The 24,720-nt window shown below is 35.0% G+C and overlaps 1 protein-coding gene across 1 annotated transcript in view; it reads left to right on the forward strand.

Moving 5' to 3' along the window:
- LOC134531035 (tryptophan--tRNA ligase, cytoplasmic) overlaps positions 1-24,034 on the forward strand; it is a 53,150-nt gene extending 29,116 nt beyond the window's left edge. The window contains exons 6-7 of the mRNA XM_063366527.1: positions 3,498-3,638; positions 23,481-24,034. Of these exons, the coding sequence (XP_063222597.1) occupies positions 3,498-3,638; positions 23,481-23,639 (300 nt within the window). The 3' untranslated portion in view covers positions 23,640-24,034. The remainder of the gene's footprint in view (positions 1-3,497; positions 3,639-23,480) is intronic.
- The last annotated feature ends 686 nt before the right edge of the window (positions 24,035-24,720 follow it).

The following is a 24,720-nucleotide window of genomic DNA, read 5'->3' on the forward strand; positions in this document are numbered from 1 at the left end:
CAGAATCTAACAGCGAGGTCAAAACAATGAGCTTTTGTGCAAGCTTTATTTTCGTAGAGTGTGACGTCCTAGAAGAACGGTGCGAGGACTATGCGAGTGCAACAATTATGCAATATCACACAGTATATTATTAACATTTTATTCGCTTTATACCACCAACTGATACACACGTTGTTTATAACATAACACCGGTGTGATAAATACCATTCAAAATGGGTTTTCATGCTCAACAGTTACAGTGTTACAGTATATACTGTTACAATGTCATCAGTTATCTGTGTTTAAAAAGCTATGTTGCTTAATGTGTCTTACATCCAAGAGAGTGTGTTCGTATGCGAGTTGAGATCCTCGGTCATTCCACTGAAGCACAGAGGCACCAATACACAAAGGTTCCTACATCTTTAACAGAAAGTGCAAACTGTTCAGTTATGCTATGGAATTGTACATTGAAGCCTTGCAGAGAGTATTACATGTGTGTGGGTACCGAGTTTCCTCGCATAATCGTCACACTTTTTATTCTAAAATCAAGTTTGAAAAGTAGGGGTGCAATGATTATGCAGAAAAAAAATTATTTTTTTTAGATAAAGTTATTCATAAAAACAAAACCAATTCATGGAAAGTACGTTTATTTAAAACGTGAAGTATAAAAAAGCATGCCAAACAATTTAAATTAATAAGTCATGCAACAAGAACCTTTCAACTTCAAATATAAAAATAAAACTGTGATCCAAATGCAAGCAGAACGAACACGTAACTATTGCCGTATACACACCACGAAAGAGTGCGTGCTATCAGATGTAGTTAAATCAGCACTCGACAGAGAGCGCGCGCTGCATGCACTCGGCGAGATATATATATTCAGCTACGTGTGCGCGCTCTATATGGGAAGTAACATAACCTAGAGGTTGGTTGTTACAGCAATTTTCGGTATCTGTTCCAACCTGATACTGATACAGAAATGTACCTAGTTACAAGTCTCTGATACTTCTGTATCAGACGGTCCCAGGAAGCAACAAAGTTCCGCGTACGCAGACCGTGCGACGGGAAGGAGAATCTGATACATTATTTATCACGCCCGGTAATTCTCTACCTCTGTTACTCTCATGCCCGCCTGATACAGCCAGTATCAATCAGTTCAACATTCACTGCAGTTCGCCCTGGCCGTGTATCACCGTGTACATTGTTGCGGGCTGTCATGCTTTGTAGTTAGTATCTTTATAGTGAAATAAGGAATGGATAAGTGCACGAAAAAGACTTCATTTGTGTGGAATTTTTTTACGGAAAATAATGTGTTTGCTACTTGTAATTTGTGTAAACAAAAACTGAGTTATAAATCATCATCGACTAATCTGAAGAAACATTTGAAACGTAAACATTGATATAGTATGCTCACTAATGTACGTATCTGTTTTTTTTTTTTTTAATTTTTAATTTTTTAAAAATCGTAATCTTTTAATGTATGAAAACACTAGTTACTAATTGTTTTCGGAAAAATGTTGATTACATCTGTTATTAGTGTCACTGAGAATTTATTTGCATTTTCATAGCTGTTAGGTGCACAATATTATATCTTGTATTAATGTACTTTTTAATATTAAAATTTGATTTGTTTTATTATTGAACGAGTCTGTGCACGCACTGCGCTCTGAGCGTACTTTGATGTGGGACAATAACCAAACGACTCGTAACAATTTCGCTTTGCGCCTCTCCTTCAACGCCTTCCCCTGCACTTCCTCCCCTACATTATTTCCCTTCTTTATCCCTTATTCGTCATTCCTGCTCCCTCCCCTTTCACAAGCTCTGCCCAAGAGACCGTCATCTGCGATCGGGTTCTGCGCACATTGGCCGTGGTGTTGTTCCAGGCGAATTCTGAACTGATAATAAAGTACCTGATACTTTTAAAGTGTACTCGTTTGCCGTTCCTGATACAGGCGCGTATCAGTGCGAAAGTATCAGGTTTATACTTTTCGACCCACCTCTAACATAACCAAACAGAGAGCGGCGTTGCATTCATCGGCGAAATATCGATATTGGGCTACGTGTGCGTGCTCTATACGGGAAGCAACATAACCAAACATTAATGATTGCAACGAGCACTGGCTACATTTTTGTAAGCGGTACACCGCGGCGACGCAGACGAAAAGTTGAACGTTATAACGTTTAAAAACGTTCTTAAAAGAAAATTTACACATCAGACAACTACGTATTTCCGTTAATTAAATAAAGTGGAACCTCGCCACTACGTGAACTGACAATGGTGGGAAAAATCCTCGTAACAATGAGTACCCGTAATAACCGACTATAAAAAGATTAAAGTTAAGTTAGATTCTGGACCGTCCAAACAGTCTTAATTTCACACTGTAACTTGAAAACGGTGCACTATAGTGAAAAAACGTGTCAAATAAAAGTTGTATCAAATTAAATTACGAATAGAAAGTGTCTATGGAATTTTTTGTATCTACAGCGGTTTTTGATTTAATCACGAATGAAATGGCCTGATACAAAGACAGGCGCCATTCACGGTCACAGAAGAAAGGTATGTGAAGCAGTGGAAAAAAAAAAAAGGAGCGAAGGAAGGAAGGAATGGTTGTTGGCTGGTCTATTTTTAGATTTACCCCTCCGCCAACTTACGATGGGAAGCAACTGGCGCCATCAAGAGAAAGAGAGGGAGGGAAAGAGAGAGGGAGCACCATTTGTTTGTCACCAGTTCTTCCTCCCCTGATTGTTGCTTATACCTGCTGAGGACTCAGTCCGTCTGGCGCCGGCGTAGCCACGCAGCTGTCTTGTGTTTACTGCGTGAACGGTATTGTTTCAACTGATGGTGTTTTTCCTTTTTTGAAGATGCCATTCAAATCACTCATACTTACGAAAGGGCCACAAGGAAGCACTCGTAATTACTGGTTTAATTTAGTATGATTTACGTCTTTACGTCTCGAAGTATCCCGTACTCGTAATAACGAGGTTCTACTAAGTAAAAGGTAATGTCCGAATAAATATTAGATTTCTATTTTAAAATACATCGTTTTATACGGAAAAATAACCACACAAAGCACTCGGAATCTAATAGCGGAACCAAAAACATCATGTGACGTTTATACGACAGGTATTTTTAATTTTGACGCCCAAAAATATAGGTGGGACGATTACGCGAGTGCAACGATTATGCGATAAAAGAGGGTATTGCTTCCTCCATGTATGCTTGTTTGGTGTTATAAATGTACGTATTGTAAATATGTGTTTAGTCCCTAAATGCCATTTTGAAATCACCCTTCACATTTTGTCAGTTTTCATATACTTTCTGTGTTACAATACTAAACTTCTGGTTTGTGTTAGTGGCTGATATTTAGCGGTGTCAGGCTGAACACAATTGTAAGCGTACGAGATTAGGTTTTGCTACAGGACCCTTAGTTGCAAATTTTTAAATTACAATTTACTATAGAAAATTATGCATGTAATATTGTACATGTCACCATCTGTACCTTGTTCTTGCTGTTCAGATAAACAAGTATGCCTTCTCTGGAGGGCAGGCCTCCGTACAGGAGCACCGGGAGAAAGGTGGGAACTGTGAAGTGGATATCTCATACCAGTATCTGCGCTTCTTTCTGGAAGACGATGACAAGCTGGAGCAGATCAGGAAGGTTTGTACTCTTCTAAGAATTTTTCATGGAAGAAACATCTTATATATTGTAACTTTTTCTTTAAAACAATATGGAATTAAAATATTTTTGTGCTACTCAAGGTTATAGCTAATATTGGAACAGTGTAGGGAAAAAAATACATGACCATCAGTTCTAATTCTATGGAATCCTCCATTATGCAATAATTTTATATATTTTAAATGCAAGTAGAGATGATGAATTTGGAAAATTGTAATACAATATGTTTACCACACTTTTGTTGTTTTATAATTTTCATTGTATAACACTTTTGTGCTAATTTAAACACTTCAAAAATCAACACTTGTTAAACTATACTTTCAGGCCACATATTAAAATTTACACCATACATTTCAAGTACTTGTTCTTAAGCAAAACCAGAAAATAATTATGTAAATTATGTTAGGCATGATTCAAGAACATAACATACAATATACAGTATGTTTTGAATGTGAGATTGTAGAAGCACTCTGAGTTTGATGGTAGTGTGTGATAGTGAGTATAGGTTGTGGTGGAGTGTGATACTATATTCTCAGTACAATGCTTTTGCTGCAATATAATTTTTTTAGGGATGGGGCGACCAAATCCAATATCCGCCGAATCCTAGGGATTCGAAGCTTCGGCAGGTCTGATATAGGATTCGTCAAAGGATTCAGTTTTTTACTATTTACGGGGGGGAAAATACAGTAAAACTCGCTTACGAGGTCCCGCATGGTAGGTTTTTCCGTATAAAGCGTTTAAATTGCCCGAGGTCTCATCATTTACGCCATTAAATGTGTGATATAAAGTCCGTTAAAATTTTTTCTGAAACTTCCTGTCTCAAATAATGGCGCACAAAAATATGAAGAAAAGACAAATGAACAACAACATACGAAGAAATATGGATGATGTACCATAACTACAGTACAAACCCAATAGTTATTTTAAGATAATTACCATAAAAAGAACAAGATTCTTTGTAGAATACCATAATTAGGTACTACAGAAGCATGATAGCTACCATATTTGCACTATAGTTACCGTAACAACCGAGATGTATTTTTACCGTGATAGTAATGTATTATTTATTTATGACATATTAAATTAAAGAACATTGTTGAAAAAAAAAAGAGGATGTTAAACTTTGATATGTACGGTTGGCACATGTTGCTAAGAAATAATGCGATCTGAAAGAATGCAGTACTACTACGAAAAGTGAAAACGGTACTCGTGGATTTTTAGGTTATGGCAGTCTCTTTCGTTTTTCAGTAATATCGGCCGAAAATTAACAAGCGTACTGTATCGGAAGTCGGCAGAAATGCCGATTCAACTAAATATTGGCAAAATCAGCTTCTTCAGTACAGCTCTACATTTGATGACATGAGTAAACATATTTCAGACTTCAGGATATTGAAAAAGACTTTAATTTCCATGTAGGTTTATTGTGTGTATGTTTTTATGCAAGTGTAAATTGAATTAAGTAAAATGCTTTTATTTTTATTACTTTCAATTGATTAAACTTTAATGACCAGTTACAGATATTTATGACACTAATTTTGAGGTTAAGCAATTTTACTAAAACATTCCAGCCACGCAGGTTGCCAGAGAGAGACTCTTCTCTTTTGCTGGAAACACTATCTCCAATCGTAGAGCTAATTTAACTCCTGAACGTGCAGAACAAATTATTGTTCTGCATGATAGATTAAAGAACATAATTTAATACTCTGTGACAATCTCTCTCAGAATTATTGTGAGGAAAAGTGGAAATGTTGAAACAATGTGAATGTACTTTTCAAACAACATGATTTTTGGTGCTAAGTTTGTTGAAGCTCAGTAAGGACTCCAGAAAAATTGACAAGGATGAAATTTTTCCAAAGATATGTTACATTTACTCAAACATATACTTGGTTATGTTAGTTGGATGATATCAGTTACTAATGAACCAATGGAAACAGGTAAGATTGAATGAAAAAAAATGTAATTTTTTTCCTAGCAGTGCAAAATGTAAACACACACTGTAAATAGTTACCCAAAATTAATAAGCCCACTTCATTTGAATACTTTATTCAAACATTATACTAAGTTTAAAATAAAAATAATTTCCCAAAAGTGTAACTGTACCACAAAAGCTCGAGCTCAGCTCGAAGTAAAATTCTTAGGCTCGCAGACCTCTAGTTATTTATAGAAAAAATCCTAACCGCTAATCTGTACTAAAACTGAAATTTCTCAAGAAAAATTTTTTGTCTTTATATACACTTATACCAGAAATGTACCAAACTACATGTGATAAAGTCAAGGGACTTTTAGTGCAAGCAGAATACATCTCACTTTCATTAGATATGTGGACATCATCTGTTAAAAGATTCGGGTTTGGGTTCGAGATTCGGCAATTCCAGTCTAGGATTTGAGTTAGGATTTGGATTCGAGGAAATCAGGATTCGTCCCATCCCTACATTTTTTGTTCCAGAAACATTCTTTATGTTTTTATTAGAAATGGATGAGTTTGCAAATTTTTGTGTCAAGTCAAGCAGAGTTCAAATTTAATACCGTATTTAATCGCATAATGTCCGCCATCGCATAATTTCCGCACATTTCTTTTTAAATACTTGAAATGGAATTTTTTTTAAATCCGCATAAAGTCCGCACCAGACAAAGCAACCTTGGCCACCCCTGAAAGACATATTAACGGGATGGATATTTACCGATGCTGTCAACAATGCTTTGACCTTGAGTTGTTAATTTCTCTGGAGCGGTCGCTGAGAGGGTTTTGTAGCGTGGTGAAACCGTCCAGACTCAAAAACTCGCACTCTACTGCGCAGCTGCCTGTCACGAGAGTTGCAAGGGGATGGGCTATATATAGCACAAGCCAGTACACGTCAACTCACACTACGTCACAAAGTAGGGGAGGTAGCGGAGAAGTGGTGGGGGTACATGCGCATGGTTTTTTTATACACACAGTGGGCAAGGGACAGGGAGGGAGGCTCGCCGGCGCCGGCTAATGCAGACATTAGACATCTGCCCCGTGCCGTCAGTGGCCATCTCAATGAAAGATTAAAAAAATATCTTTTCAAGCAAAGCGTTTATTTTGTGTAGGCTGGCTGCGACTTCTGAACGTAAGAGCGCACACGTGAGTGAGAGAAGAAGAAAAAAATGAGTGGCATCTTCCACTAATCGCCGGCACCCAATTATCTCGACACCTGTCACGTTTCTCACGTCCGCTGCGGAGGGTCGCCAGTCACCAGCGCTCTGCTAGTAAACTAATAATGAGAGAACAATTTTTTTTTACTTTACACAAAACGTAAAATTTTGAGGAAAAAAATTTTTTTCGGACTTCACCTCATAATGTCCGCACCCCATTTTTTTTGTCAAAAATGTAGCCAAATTACTGCGGACATTATGCGAATAAATACGGTAATACATTTGCGCTAAGCCAAGTCGAGTCCACGCTTCATCTTTTTTTTAAATCAAGATGAATTCTTAAAAATCGAGCCAAGTTCGAGTAGTTGCAGAAATTTTAGAGAATAATTTTTTGTTCCTGGTGTTTTATATTTTGATACCATTAGTATTATATTAAAATTAAAATTTAAATTTATTCCTCCGATAGAATTACAAATATAATTTATTGTAATTAGAAATCAGTCTATATATAAGGTCATTTTTGTTATTAATTGTGCATAAAGTAGATCTTTAACAACTATTGAATTGTGGTACTCTCAAGCCAGAATTTTCAAGGATAAACTTAGATTGATTTTTAGAGTTGTAGCAATTGTTAATAAAGAATGTATCATTATAGTTTCTACAAACGAGAGAGGTGTAAGGATAGAATATGGAATTCTCTTTAGATTAATTCAATTATTTTATTTTGAATGATTTAAATTTTATTGCTATCAGTAAACTTGATGTTGTTCCAAATGACACAGCAATATTCTAGATTAGATCTAATTTTAAAAAAATAGAGGGAAAAAATAGAATCTGAATTAGTAGTAAAAAAAGTGATGAATTTTATAAGAGCCAAAGTTCTTTGGGTAGTAGAATATAGATAGTTGACATGCTTATGAAAAAGTAGTTTAGGAAGAGTCCAAGACCTTTTATTAATGTAGTTCTGATGATTTGAGAGTTTAACAAGTTATAGTCGTACTTCGCTGGGTAATATTTCCTCGTAAAGGATATTATCTTAGTTTTATCCTTGTTATGTCTAACTTAATTGTGTATGCACCAATTATTGATTTTATTAATATGTTATAATAAACAGTCTTTAGGAGTACTAATTTTCCTGTATACCGTATTTACCCATGTACCACCCGCCCCCATGTATGACCCGCACCCCAAATTTTCAACATACTCTCTGGAAAAAATTTTTTTTCACTGTAATGTCTATTTACATGTGCCTGCATAAATAGGGAAAAAGAGTCTGTCATTGTAACAACAAAGAAAACTCTTTATAACTGCAGCACAGAATTTTACTAACACAAATGCATGAAATATTAAGAAAAAAAACCCAGTAATATTCATTGTCATTATAGTAGATCAATTTTGCTAAACAACAGACGTAAATTTGGTGAAATAAATTTTAAAATGTTTGTATGCAATAACCACAATCGTCAACTGTTCAGTCCGTTGCAACATCCTGCAAATAAAAATAAAGCTCGTAGTGCCAAATAATTAAAAATAATGAGTGATGCCATAAAACCATTTTATTCAACGTAAAAAAACCCGTAGCAAAAACGTGAGTTGTATTGATACGCATAAAATGGCGCGGGTTGCCAGTTATAGTTAACTCGGTAATAAACAGAGCGCGCGCGTAGCAAGAAGTTTGCGAGCTATCGCTATCGATCTTCGACTACGTGCGCGCGCTCTATACCGAATGATGCCAACTGGCGCTGTTTACGTTTTATAGGTGGATTATAGAGATGAGTGAAATCGTTACTTTTCAATACTGGTAATGGCAGTTACGGTTCCATCTCAATAACCGGTTATTTAAATGGTTATCGTTACCAGTTACTAAACGTAATAATCTGTCTTCCATCCCACACTAATCCATCAAATTATGGTAATTTTATTTTTTTTAATGATAATTTTAGTTACGATTGTATATGAAATTATATACAATTTGATTCAAACACATTGATTATTTGCATGATTATGAAGCATTGTCAGAGTGACAATGATTGAAACCTTTGACAAAATTTAGCTCATATTTTGCTAAAATTTGATTTGTATATGCTTTATTTTAACCTACCTGCCACTTCCTAATAGTGTTGGGTAATCAAGAATTGGTTAAAATGTTGACCGCGAGCAGATAACTCCGTTGATCACGAATAAAGAACTATTTCGGGCCTTCGGGAAATAAGAACTGTTTCGGTGGATCGCGAATAAAGAACTCTTTCGGGCTATTGGGAATAAATAACTGTTTCGATGAATCGCAAATAAAGAACTATTTCGGCCTTTCGGGAATAAATAACTGTTTCGGGCTATCGGGAATAAAGAACTGTTTCGGGCTATCGGGAAATAAGAACGGTTTCGGTGGATCGCGAATAAAGAACTCTTTCGGGCTATTGGGAATAAATAACTGTTTCTCTCGATCGCGAATAGAGAACTGTTTCGGTCGATCGCGAATCGAGAACTGATCTGTCGATCTCGAAATTATGACTGTTTATGTGATTGCGAGTACAAAAATGTTTACTTCAAATATTAGCAGATAGCTCTGTTCGGTTTATAACACTGGAATCTAACACTTGTAATTTTAATTTCAAAAATAATTATTACTTACATTCGCTGGATTAATAATTGTTGCATTTTCAGTGCTGGTAGTTGAAGTAGGTCTGCTCACTGGTAAAATTACGAGATGTTTCAGACGATAGTGTTTTCGTAAATTATTTGTTGTACTTTTGTAACACAACTTATGCTTACAAATTTTGCACAGTACTGACCGGAATAAAACAGTTCCAAATGTTACTTGTTTTCCGTCTCTTGTATTTAGTATTCATTGTCTGGTTGTCTCAAAAGCTCTTTAAAACATCACGTTAGTACATTACCGAAAATAATAATACTTTTAAAAAAAACTGAAGGCAGTTTATAACTGGAACTTAACTATTTGAAGAAGATAAAAAAATAAACTGCTAAACGAATATTGTATAACCGAGAAATCTGAAGGGGGAAACCCTGTGAATAGATAATGTCTATTAGACAGTTTAATTAAAATACTTGTAGCTGTCTCAAAATCGATACTATCGATAGCAAGAACTGTGTATGTTCAACAATTCCCAAGAACTTCTAAACTCTAAACGGTTTTTAAATACCGAGAACTGTAAGGTAAAATATGATATCGACATTTTCGTTAAAATCGATATAACGGTATGAGATCTTTATATGAACGTTTTCCAAGAAAGACTTTTAATTATTCGTTATTAATTATAGCAAATAAGTTTTGATTACTCGATATGGGATCGTAAATTAATAAATAAAACTCTGATTAGTGTTGTTATGTCCAATCATCATAACTCTTAATATGAAAAACTTCGTTTTAAAAAGTTTTACGCAAAATAAATGCACATATGGCGACATCTAGCATCTTCCTTGCTAGCTACTACACAAAAGTTAGAATCATAGTATTGTATTTCGGCGCTATATCGGGCGATGTGTTCAACCACGCTCAGTTTATATTCTCTCGTTCTTGGTAACCGGTTATCAGAGATCCAGGAACGTAACGTAGCGGTTATTTTTTCGTAACCGTTATTTTTACCGGTTACCGGTAATACCGCTCATCACTAGTGGATTACAGCGACTCCCGACACGTTACGGATAAAGTTTAATACTTTTAAAAACGTCTTGAAAAAACATCAGAATACGTCGTATTACGATTATTTAAATTAGAAAGCGTTAATCTCAGAATAAACCGCGTAAATTGCGGGAAGCAGTTTATACGCGCGTTGTAAACAACTGCAATTTATTGCATTGCATCATATGAGGTTAAAACGGGACCGAAATAAAATGGTGCAAATATCGGGAAAAAGTAAATAACGGTAACGTAAATAAGGGGTTTCGCTGTATTTTCATTGTAATAAATGCGTCCAGCATTCGGTAATGTACTATAAATCCAATTTTTTCAGTCTTCATTGTTGTCCAAAACCTCAAATTTCGTGTATGACCCGCACCCCGACTTTAGAATGTTGTTTTTCAGAAAAAATGTGCGGGTGGTACATGGGTAAATACAGTATTTTCAAATCATCTGCAGAAAGCACTCCGGTGGAGTATTTTAAGACACTGGTGATATAATTAATTAAGATATTAAAAAAGAGAGGGCGTAAATTGACACCCTGAGGAACTCCAGAACTAGCATTGAAGAAAGAGAGGAATTATTATTATTTTATTTATAGATACAAACTAACATCTATTTATCAAATAACTGGAAAACCAATTTATATAGTTATCACATAAACCAAACTGAGATAACTTTTTAAGTAATAAAGAGTGGTTAACAGTGTCAAAAGCTTTGGCCAAATTGAAGTAGCAGGCATCTACCTGTCCCCTATTAATTTCTTCATTATATTTGAGATTGAGAAATGTAATTAAGTTGGTAGATGTAGACATTCCTCTTCTGAAGCTGTGTTGACTACTAGATAATCTATTACTGAGATACAAATTTAGAAATTTCGACATAAATTTTTTTAAATATTTACCTTGGCTATTTTTCATTTCTTAAGAAACACTTTTGATTTCAAACTTGTATTAAAAATATGGTGCTAACAAATGGGAGCAACCTTTCAAAATGAAGTTCAGAATGCTAATTAGGTCCTGTTGAGCTTGACTTTTTAGGACCTTAATTCCCCGAAGGAAATGATTTTCAGAAATAGTTGGTACACTGTAAACTCATATCAGTATTAGGAGTTGGAGAGTTACAAGTGGAAGACACATAGACACTAGAAAAACATTAGACAACACAGAAGGATCACTACACATAACATCATTGATTTTTAAAGAGTATTGATCATAATAACTATCCTTCATTAATTTTCCATACTACCAAAAGTTTTTGAGATTACTCTTAGTGTTATTAGTTACACTTGATCATTTAATTTTATTCTGTTTATAAGAATTTTCACTTGTTTCCGGTAATAAGAAAAATAATTTTAATGAAAAAAGTTATTATTCCTCTTGTACAGTTTGTGATAGTGTTTCTTGGATTTTCAAGAATTGACTTATTCTTTGGAAAACCAACAGGATATTTAGATACTTTTTTTTGTAGATAGTGGAATGAAAGTATCAATTTTATCAGTTATACATTTAGATAGTTGGTCAATAAGTTCATTCACATCGGAAGATTTATAGAAATTTGTCCAATCATGATTTTTAATAGAATTATAAAGACCAAGATAATTGCCATCTTCGTAATTTTTAAAAACAGAGAATAAATTAATATTACGTTGTGTAGTGTCAATTGATAAGACAACTTTTAACAGTGGATGATATAAAATTTCTTTGATAAGAACATCTTCAGAATTGGTCACAGTACATTGGTGTTTACTAGTTAGACAAAGATCTAATAGATTTTGTGAAGGTTGGGTTTTGTCAAGGTTATTAGAGAGAGGTTGCCTTGATCGCTTGCGCATCGTTCTGCGCATCGCGTCACTTGCAGCCCCGGCTCGGCTTGCCAGCCCGTCCGCTCCTATCAGTTACTTAGTTTACAAGCACATCTGCTCGTAATAACGTGTCAAACTACAGCGTAATGCAGGGGGAGTTATTGTTGTGAGGAGTTTAATTGAGAGTGCGTGTGTTATAAAATGTTGGTGTTGCTTATATCATAAGTGCACAGGTGCTTCGTTAATTATAACTAGCAGGCAAAATGTTAAGAACACGAATTTAAAGTGAATTTGTTTTGTTAGGCTAAACGCTGTTAACAAGTTGTATTTAAACATTACAATGCCAGGTACGCGGTGTACAGTGGATGTGTGTACAAATAGTTTGTAAAAACAAAATCTTTACCTGAAACAAATCATATAAAATATCATCGATTCTCATGTGATGATCATCTGTTGAAAGTGTGGGTTCAGAAATGCCGACGTGATGGTGAGTGGAATCCAAAAACAACTTACATATGTTCAGATCACTTTACAGATGATGATTACGAGCGCGACTTGAAAGCTGAGTTGTTAAATGCATGCGCTAAAAGACGTCTTAAACCAAATGCTGTACCTTCATTAAAACTTGGAATTACAACACCTGTAGAAACATTGGAAAGTTGTGTGCGCCGAGATGACCGAGTTAAATGCAGGGGAAAAAAAAAATGTTATGTAAATTAATCGTAGATTCAAATGAAAATGTAAGTGAGGAAGAAACCTGTTCTTGTAGTCAGTTAAAGCATTCAAAGTCTTGTTCTAACAATGACTCGGTTGAAATGCTTAGGAAGGAAATCCAAATTCTTAAAGAAAATTTGTTTCTTGCCGAAAGAAAGTCAGTTTTAAATTTGGAAGTCATGAAAAAACTCAAAAAGAAAACGTAAATCTTAAAAACAAACAAAAAAAAACGTTCTTCGTTAGAGTTCCGGATGCAGAATATCATTTCAAGTGTTTTTTTTTTGTTTTTTTGCCAAAAAATCAAATTGATATTACTTTCGTTGAAAAAAAGAGTATACTGGACCAATGAGGAAATAGCAATCGCTTTCACTTTGCGTTATTTCAGTAAGCGATGTTATTTATTTTTAAAACAGAAACTTAACTTCCCATTGCCTGAACTTTCAACTCTTCAACGATGGGCATCTTCATTTGACATGAAAAAAGGAATCCTAGTAAACATGTTTGAATTTTTGAATGTAGCACGTTCTTCGTTGCTAGACTTTGAACGCATTGTTGTTCTTTCATTTGATGAAGTAAAAGTGAAGAAAACGCTCGAGTATGATGCAAAAGAGGATGAAACGATTACACGAAATCTGCTCTATTCATGTTAGAAATTTATTTTTAAATCTAACTTCAGTTTATTTATATTGCAAACATTCCCAAAATGTAGCTATGGCTACTTTTATTAAACACTAAGAAATTGATATGCAATTATTTTAAACATTATAATCTTGCTGAGAAATATTTACAAATAAACCATTTTGTTTACTAGTTACATGTTAATTATATTAATTTTTAAAAATTCACGGATTCATCATTGATATTTTGAAAATTTTTACTGTCACTGAAAAAATATGTTGAAATAATAATTCATCCTTGTTTTCAGTCACAGCATGTTGTCATTTGAAAAGCATATCAAAACGATTATAATTAACAGTAATCTACAAAGCATAAATGAAATACTATAAGTATTGCGTATCAGACATGTGAAACGAGCCGAGCTGATAAGAGAGCGCCGTCAGTCAGCAGGTGTAGTATTACGGCTGGGAACGGCGGGGCTGCAGATGACGTCAGAGCGGAGTGTCGGGCTGTCTACATTGTTCTTATGGGATCGAGACAACCTCTTTCTACTAACCTTGGGGTTTTGTTACATTGATAAAGGTTTAGGCTTGAAACAAAATTAAGTAAATGATTAGCCTTGGATTTAGAGTGACAGTTAAGGATGTTTAGCCAATCAATGTCAGGAACATTAAAGTCACCGAGATTTAATAATTTATCTTATCTTAGTTTTTCTTTAAATGACTCAAAATACGCTTAGAATGTGTTTGGAGTGGTGTCCGGGTAGATAGGTGTTACATAACGTTAGATTACTGTTTTTCAAAATTTTATTTTTTAACCAAACACTTTCAATTTCATGGAAATCATGGTTTTCAATGGGATGAACAGAAATAAACTTGTGTTTTTCAACTGCAATTACCACCACCTCTTTTCTTCTTACTGAATTGCTCATTTCTGTCATTTCTTAAGATCAAATATTGTTCTGTAAAGTAGTGGGAATTTATACTAAATTCATTTGATTTTGTTCTTAGTCCTCTGATGTTTTGACAGCCAACTACCGACTCCTTAGATATTGCCTGCACCGAAGGTCTATTGCAATGCCTCTCCAAGCACCTGGGACGAACTAGAAGGTATCGAGTTGGTAGTTAAAGAATTGGCAGTATAACTATTGAGTTTTGATGGATCATCCGAAGTAGAGCTTGTAATTTGGTCTGGGTGAAGTTTTCATAATTATGGTGTATTAAGCATCCACTAGGCCAGAAGCCAATGTTGATTTTTTCAAAATCTTCTTCTAGTACAGAGACATGGAACGAGGTGTACAAGTCATGTTTTGTTCGAAGTTTTGTAACTTTCACTGACACATGTTAAGTTCATTGGAAATGTAGTCTGTGATTTCATTCTCATTAACCTTAGGGTTGACCCTGGTAACAAAGAGGGCTTTCGTCCTTTTATAGATTGATTTGGAGATAATTATTAACGTAGAAGTTTTCTAATACGACTTTCAGTGGTGTTTTCTTTCGGTTCAGATCATTTTTGGTATCTGCACTCCCGTTGGAACTAGACTTAAGTCCATGTTGCATTATGGTGAATCCTTCACTGTCAATAGGATGAGAGTTGCGCAAGGTCATACCTTCCAGCAAAACACGTGGAGTTGTAACTGAGTCAGGTGGAGCTTACTCTGTGATTCAACATCAGATCTTTTGTTGGTAAAAACTTTTTTTAATGCTTGACTAAAGGATAAATCACAGTCTCTCATGTAATTTAAGCATTGCTTAATTTGAAACAGCTCATGCTTTATCTCAGATGTTTCAGATCGAGTAACGGTCAATAAAGTTTTCAAGATAAAATTTTCCTTCTTCAAATTCTTCAATTTTATTACAAAGAGATTTTACTAAGTTGATTAGTTCTTCATTATTACCATGTTTTTTCGCATAATCGTTGCACTTTTTATTCTAAAATCAAGTTTGAAAAGTAAGGGTGCAACGATTATGCGAAAAAAATTTTTTTTGTTAGATAAAGTTATTCATAAAAACAAAAATTCATGGAAAGTACGTTTATTTAAAACGTAAAGTATAAAAGAGCACGCCAAACAATTAAAATTAATGTCATGCAATAAAAACCTTTCAACTTCAAATAAAAAAATAAAATCTGTGATCCAAATGCAAGCCGAACGAATGCGTAACTATTACCGTATACACACCACGAAAGAGTGCGGGCTATCAGATGTAGTTAACTCGGCACTCGATAAAGAGCGCGTGCTGCATGCACTCGGCGAGATATCGATATTCAGCTACGTGTGCACGCTCTATACGGGAAGCAACATGACCAAACAGAGAGCGTGTGTTGCATGCATCGGCGAGATATCAATATTGGGCTACGTGTGCGCGCTCTATACGGAAAGCAACATAACCAAACATTAATGATTACAACGAGCGCTGGCTAAATTTTTGTAAGTGGTACACCGCGGCGACGCAGACGAAAAGATGAATGTAATAATGTTTAAAAACGTTTTTAAAAGAAAATGTACACATCAGACAACTACGTATTTCCGTTAATTAAATAAGTAAGAGGTAATGTAAGAATAAATATTAGATTTATATTTTAAAATACATTGTTTTATACGGAAAAAATAACCACACGAAGCGCTCGGAATCTAATAGCGGAACCAAAAACATGCAACGTTTACGAGAGAGGTTTTTTTTATCCATATATTGATGCCCAAAAATATGGGTGCGATGATTACGCCAGTGCGACGATTATGCGATAAAAGAGGGTATGTGCAACTTGTGGAGAGTTATCCATGTTGTCTTATTAGGAGAACGAAACATTGTCAGATACGCTTATTGAATTAAATCAGAAATAGAATCATAATTCGGGAGCACTGGAAACCCCACAGTATCTTGTAGATGAAGCAGTGAAGAGTTAATTGTGAAAGATACAATATCCCTAAGGCAGATGATGAACCTGCATATAGCAAAACGTAGAGCGCGTACATGACACGTCCATTGGACACATGCAGCCAGCATGATGCATTAAAAATAAAAAATGTTTAAATTTAAAAATTTTACAAACTTAAGTCAGAGATATTTGACAGGATTTCAAACATATCAGAGGTTATCTTTCCAAAATTTGTTATATGGAAAAATTTGAAAGCCATGTTTCGTAAAACGTATCCTACATCCTAAAATCTAAACTGCATAAAATAGTTGGAGACTGAATTAAGTAAGTGTGGTGGAATCTCAAGAAAAAGTTTAAAAAATTTTGTTGGACACATATGACACTTATTTACTGCATGTTTTGTAGTGAGCAGCGAAATTACTATAATATCTCTCTCTCTCTCTCTCTCTCTCTCTCTCTCTCTCTCTCTAATAATAATAATAATAATAATAATATGCCCACTCCTCACTCTCGGGCAAGCGTTGGTGAAGCGACGCTGCACAACTGCATTTTTCTTTATAATGGAAATTGCCAACAAAAATTAATTTTAATTGAATATGATTTGTGAAAATTTGTACAAACATATCCAGTAGGCTTATGTATAATGCATTATAGCTATTATAAACACTTTAATTCATTCTTGAAAAATGCAGTGGCAGAGAGAGGTTAAATCATGAGTGACTTTACAAACTCCCAGTTTCAACAGGAATAAAAAAACTTATTGTAATAAAATTTGAAAGCCGACTTTCATGGCCGAGGCAGTTTGGGCTTTATTATTTTCTTATCACGATTTATAGGTTTAGAAACCTGGAAATCAGTAATTTTTTGGGTTTGAAAAAAATTATAATAAATTACATTAAAGAAAACTAGGATTGATCTACATTGAGTAGACTTAAATAATGGTTGAGAAATTAAAATTACAGATAATAAACATAGTTTGTTTTCTGATCCTATCTTATGTGGCATCTTAATGACTATAATGTTAAATTCTGTTAATATTTTATGGTTTACCTTTTATTTTTAAAAAATGGCTTTAGAATTCAAGTAATTTGGTAGCTTTCAATTAATCAAGTTCTTCCTCTTCCAAAATTTTGACTGGTTTGGTCAGACCTACGTGAAAAATATTTTCACACCATGGTGATAAAAGCTATCTTAAATTGGGAAATTATTTGTGACTTCCCTTTGCAGACAGACAAATTACACAAATGTCAGGATTCAGTGAATCATTTTTCATTTAATTATTTTAGGTCATACTTATGTCATCAAATTTTTTCCCAGATATTTAAAACCAATGTCAGAGAATAATTTTATTGTCATTCTCTTTATCTGTTCCCTGGTTTGACTGTGAATTTTTGTCAGAACTGCATATAAGAAAAAAATTGCAGCTTTAAAGCTTATCGTCAAACAATTCTCAGTCTTTCCACAATATATTTAGTACTATGAGAATAAAATATTTGAAAAAATAGCTAAAATTATTCAGTGTGCATAAAAGCTTTTACACTTATATGCTAATAATTATTTTTGAGCTTTCATCACACGAGTCTAAGAAGAGATATGATGAGCTGTATATTCGTAAATTACTTATGTTGGTATATTTAAAATACCCATAAATCATGTTTAAAACAACCCTAAATCAAATCATTTTATATAAGCAAATTTTGCATTTACACCAAATATACTTCCATGCTTTACAACTTAGTGAAAAACAGTATTGGGAAACACCCTAAAATTTCTCATTAGAGTTTTTTTTTCGCGGAGTTAATGAAAACACGATATAGCGATCACAAGATTTTTGGTGACGTTAAGTTAGCAGTGAATGTTGACTTTAATCACATTATAGCATTCATTGAATGGTTTTCATTTGAATGAAACCATAAGTAAATTATACAAGATTCATTTTCTATTTTGCTTGGCTATAATGTCCAATACCTAACACAATTTTTTGTTAAATTAGAAAGCTTTAAAGGAAACAAATTCGGTCAGTCAGCCCATTTCATCTCTAGGCCCTATACAGAAAATCATAATTGTGAGAAAAATTTATTTTATATGTTGTTTGATATCAGATTGTGTTTGTTACATCAAACATTGTTCTTTCGAATTTCAGGTAACGAGATATTCAGCCTCAAAATATGTGAAGTTATTATCGGTAGAATATCTAAAACAATATCTTAATGTATTGAGCCATTTTAATTTAATATTTTGTTTGATTGATATGTAGAAAGTTTTGGTTGTTTTATTTTATGATGAAATTTGTATAGGTCTCAACCTTTGAAGTTATTATTATCTAGCTTATAGTTTAATGCTTTTAAATCAATGTTTGATTAAAAATACCAGCACACCCAAAATAGTAAGGCTAAACAACATTAGTGATTGATATGTTCCAGTATACAATAAATCGCAAAATGTGAATCATCAAAGGTCAAGTCAATTAATATGACCTCAGATTCCCAAGGAGAAAGCGGCCTGCTTGTTCCGTGATCTGTTTTCTCCAGGGCCATTCATGAAACCAGCAAACTTTATTTCTAAGGCAAAAATAAATCACGTAATAATGATTTTATTAATACTTTCCCCGCCCACCACACAATGTCGCCACCAGCTTGAGACAATTACAATGCCATCTCGTGTCGGGCAGTCCAACTAGCTTCAAAACTGCACAAAATTTTTCTTATGGCTTGACGACTTCTATAAGTATTATTTATATTCAATGCTACTATACATATACTGTTGATTTCAATGTGATTGTTTCACAGTTATTATCAAAACTACTGGAAAACCTCTATGGTACCACCAGTACAGCCGTGCTGTGAATGAACATTTTAATTTACTATATGTATTTTAATCAAAAAATGTTTTTATTCTATCTCCTGTACTCTTTCTTCTTTTTACTCATCTTCAAATAAATCTTTTGTACGTGCACACAAATTAATACATGTAAATTTATAACATTACATTCTACTGCACAAATTAGTTAGAACATATTAACATTAACTCAGTTCGCGGACACAGGTAGGTACTGAATGATATGGAGCATGTATTAATGCTCACCCACAGTTTTAACTTCATGCGATCATTCCGGTGAAAAGACGTAATTGATATGCCAGTACGCTGGCAAGGCTTCAGCCCCCATCCCACCTCCCTCCACTCTTTCAGCGAGGTGGGTGGGGAAGCATCCGGCAGGCCGTTACAGAGGACACAACAAGGCGGGAGTGCAATTTCGCTGATGCAGACGTTTACCTCTAGTATTGCCATTAAGAATTTCCCGTGGTGACATGCGTGTTAAAATGCAGGAATCAATGCAAGAAACAGGGTGTCTACTGACCCTGGAAAACCTGGAAAACCTGGAAAAATCAGGGAAAATTGTAATCAGGGAAAAAACAAGGAATTTTTTCAAAAATCAGGGAATTTTTGTTTGGTAGGTTGTAGTTGGCAATACGTTTTTTGTTTATTGATCAGCTTGCATTGACGTAGCATCATGTGTATCCCCTCCCATTTTTATTTTTGAATGGCAAATAACGAACAGTTCCCACGTCCATTTTCTTTTATTTTCCATCGGATTCGGAAGTGGCTTCAAATCACGTGATACAAACTGGTTCAAGCTGGTCTGTTATCCTGCTGACGTGACGTACTGCAGCATGTACTTCCCACGTTCGGATTATACCGACAGGTGCATTTAATTTTAAGTATCTATGGATGCCCTCAACGTAAACTGGGCATTTTTGTTAGCTTTGAAAATACATATCACAGACACTTTTGGTGAAGATTCGCCATCATTGCTAGAAATTGGTAGCTGTGGGCTTCATACGGTCCATGGTGCTTTCAAAACTGGAATTTCTGCTACACAATGGGACGTTGTTAGTTTTTTGAGGCACAGTTACTATTTGTTTAAGCATGTACCTGCAAGGAGGACAGATTACATTAGAATAACTAGATCAGAGCTTTTTCCCAAGAAATTTTGTGCAATCAGATGGTTAGAAAATACTGCAGTTGCTGAGCGTGCCATGAAAACACTACCCCACCTAAAGAAATTTGTTAGTGAAGTTTCTATTTCATCTGTCTTTCAATGTAGGTAGTGGAAAGTGCTCTTGAAGATAATCTTCTAGAAGTAAAATTTACATTTTTCCACTCTTTGGCATCAGAGCTGGATTTGTTTCTTACAATGTTCCAAAGAAATTTGTTAGTGAAGTTTCTATTTCATCTGTCTTTCAATGTAGTGAAAAGTGCTCTTGAAGATAATCTTCTAGAAGTAAAATTTACATTTTTCCACTCTTTGGCATCAGAGCTGGATTTGTTTCTTACAATGTTCCAAAGAAATTTGTTAGTGAAGTTTCTATTTCATCTGTCTTTCAATGTAGTGAAAAGTGCTCTTGAAGATAATCTTCTAGAAGTAAAATTTACATTCTTCCACTCTTTGGCATCAGAGCTGGAATTGTTTCTCACAATGTTCCAAAGTGAAGCACCCATGGCACCTTTTCTGAATGATTCACTGTTAGACATTTTATTAGGTTTGGCAGGAAAGTTTGTAAAACCAGAGGTACTGAAGAGCTTTAGGGAAAAATGCAATGTATCTCGATTGGATGTAGATAACCAGGAAAATCTATTGACTGCTAACAATATCAAGTTGGGTTATGCAGTACGCCATGCCATCAAGAAAGAGAAAGTACCAGAAAAGTCTGTCCTGTTACTGAAAAATGATGTTAGGACTTGTCCAAAGGTTATGGTAAAAGAACTTCAAGACAAAAGTCCCCTAAAGTACAAACTTACCAAAGGAATTTCCTGCTTATGTCCGTCTATGGCTTTAAATTCGGGTGTGAGGAAACAGCGTGTGAAGTACAGTTTATAATGTTGTCTTCAAAACAGGTGGCTATCAGGACAAGAAGCTGATAACATTGAGTGATCATATCAGTTGGTATGTTCCTCGCAAGATTCTGAAGCACTGTTCTCGTCTTTTTCTCGAGAAGATGGGCGCCTTGATCACTTGTGGATGCTCATTCTTAAGGCACATACAGTAGTTGCCAAAACAGGCCTTCTAAAGTTTGTGAGGATGATGATGGAAATGCATCATTGGAAAGAGGATTTTCAGTGAATTCTAATCTGCTGACTGAAAACTTGCAGGAAGAAACACTGATTGCACAAAGACAAGTGTATGTCTTTGTTCAACGTTCTGGAGGTGTAGAGCATGTTGATATCATCAAGTCCATGTTACAGTATATAAGAAATGCTAGTTGTAGGCGTAAGGAAGCCCTGCAAACAAAACAAAAATAAAAGGAAGCTACAGACAAGAAGAAGGCAGAAAAAAGAAGAGTTGAAGAGGAGATCAAGGCATTGCAGTTTAAGAAGGCTCGAGTGTTGGATTTGGCTTGTTCTGAAGCAAGTGCTATAGACGCAAAAGTTGAGTCACTGCGTATTTGACGGGAGCTTCCTTTTACTAATGTTTTTTGCAAAAGTAAATTTGTGAAATATTTGTAGCAGCATGTTTTATTTGCCATCAATTGAGTCACTTTGACCACGTCTAGAAGAAGGTAATATTTTTACTAATTTAAGTAAGTTGAAATACTTTGAAACCCATCAATGTATTGTTATGCAGTTTTTTCAGTTTCGTGGAATTTCGTAATTGTGTTAAAGAAAACCTGGAAAAATTCAGTTTTAGACCTAGAAAACCTGGAAAAATCAGGGAATTTTATTTACTAGATCTAGTAGACACCCTGAAGAAAGTTCAGGGCATGTCCGACTGGTGAGTTCCTTAAATTCTGACGATTTTTACTCCACAAAAAAGTAGGATGAATAAGGCCATTTTCGTGATATTGGTGGGGTCAGAAAAGTATACCCTCTTTTATGGCATAATCGTCGCACGTGCGTAATCGTCGCACCCATATTTTAGGGCGTCAAAATTTGGATTAAAAAAAAACCTCTCGCGTAAATGTCGCATGATGTTTTTGGTCCCGCTATTAGATGGCGAGCGCTCTGTGTAGGTATCATTTCCGTATAAAACAATGTATTTTAAAGTATAAATATAATATTTATTCAGAAATTACTGCGTACTTATTTAAATAACGGAAATACGAAGCTGTCTGATGTGTAAATTTTCTTTTAAAGACTTTTTAAACGTTATAATCTTCATTGTTCGTCTGCATCGCTGCAGTTTACCGCTTACAAAAATGCAGCCAGCGCTCGTTGCAATCATTACTGTTTGGTTATGTTGCTTCCCGTGTAGAGCGCGCACACGTAGTCGAATATCGATATCTAGCCGATTGCATGCAACGCGCGCTCTCTATGCGGAATCGAGTTAACTACATTTGATATCCCGCATACTCGTGGTGTTTACTACGGTAGTTACGCATTCGTTCGGCTTGCATTTGGGTCACAGATTTTGTTTTTCTATTTAAAGTTGAAGAAAGGTTTTTGTTGCATGACTTGTTAAATTAAATTGTTTGGCGTGCTCTTTTATACTTCACTTTGTAAATAAACGTACTTTCCATGAATGGGTTTTGTTTTTATGAATACTTTATCTAAAAAAAAGTGTTTCCGCATAATCGTTGCACCCCTACTTGTCAAACTTGATTTTAGAATAAAATGTGCGACGATTATGCTAGAAAACACTGTAAATGCGGTAACAGGGCAACTTAAATCCACCAGACTGACGTAAAATGTACTTTTTATTCCTTTCCTGCGCAAACAAAAATTAAAAATCTCAAGTACTTTTTAACTGTGTCTCATAGAGGTAAATGTAGTGTCTTTCTTCCAACGTCCAGATGACATCCTTAAATTTCAAAGATTAGAAGTTTTCTTTTTTGTAATTTTAATAAAGTTTTGGATAAATGCTGCTTAATTCCATGATATAACTTACATTTTGGTGCCATTATATGTATTAACTTGCATTTCAGTGTTATGCAGTATATTGACATGCTTTTCGGAGTTATTTCGGTGTTACTGCTATTCACCATATAATCTTGTCCCTAACCATGATGTTTAGTGCAGACAGAATGCTGAAACTGAGTTTCTGTGGTGCCCTTGCCAACAGGACTACTCAAGTGGAGCCATGCTGACAGGGGAGCTGAAGAAGGTGCTGATCGACGTTCTGCAGGAGCTGGTGTCCACGCACCAGGCGCGGCGTGCCGAGGTCACATGCGATGTCATCCAGCGATTCATGGAGCCTCGCAAGCTCAAGTTCAGCTTCTGAGCTCGCACCTCCTGCCGCCAGCTTTGTGCTTCGTGGAGTGGTGCTCACACTCGTGTGCTTGCCATGCAGGAGGCTCTCGTGTAGCTTTGCAAAGCCGTGTTTGATCGAAGTGTGGTTGAGAGTCTGACTTGTACCAGTTTCTCAGAAAGCCAGAAAGAGAATTGGGTGAATGAAAACAAATCATGTATCATGGTTTTTTCAGTTTTTTTTTTTTCTTCAAAAGATTGCTTTCTTACTTAATGGGCAAAGAATACCAAAACTGTTGTACCTAATTTCTTTTTTGTTCACTTTTATCTAAACGGTGATTAAAAAAATTATTCCATTTCACATGTACATATCGTGATATGCTTCTTTGACAGGTAGTATAAAAATAAAATAATTTTTGTTTCTTTTTATTTCAGTTGTTTTATTTTATATTGTTTCTTTTGTAATTTTTATTGAAGGGGAGAAAGTTTTACACAGGATCATGATTTATAGTTAAATTTTTATTTTGGTCATGTTTTAAAATATGGTAAACTAAATAGTGTCATAGCCTAATTATTCCTGCACACTGTAAAATATTTGAGAAGTTGAAATTTTATGGTTAGGAAAAAAAAAATTTTGAATTTACTTTAAATGGCTATACAGACAAAAAATTAGAAATTATTTTTAACTGCAATGTGATCATTTTACAAACCATAATAGTATAACATTGATCAAACCCAAATGTACTTTAAAGGATTAATGTATAGAGACTAGGGATGGGGCGACCGAATCCAATATCCGCCGAATCCGCCGAATCCTAGGGATTCGAAGGTTCGGCGGGTCTGATATAGGATTCGTCAAAGGATTCGGTTTTTACTATTGAAAAAAATACAGTAAAACTCGCTTACGAGGTCCCGCATGGTAGGTTTTTCCGTATAAAGCGTTTAAATTGCCCGAGGTCTCGTCATTTACGCCATTAATTGTGTGATATAATGTCCGTTAAAATTTTTTCTGAAACTTCTTGTCTCAAATAATGGCACACGTAAATATGAAGAAAAGACAAATGAACAACAACATACGAAGAAATATGGATGATGTACCATAACTACAGTACAAA

Source organism: Bacillus rossius, chromosome 3 (genome assembly GCF_032445375.1).
Source record: "Bacillus rossius redtenbacheri isolate Brsri chromosome 3, Brsri_v3, whole genome shotgun sequence".
Taxonomy (NCBI): Eukaryota; Metazoa; Arthropoda; class Insecta; order Phasmatodea; family Bacillidae; genus Bacillus; species Bacillus rossius.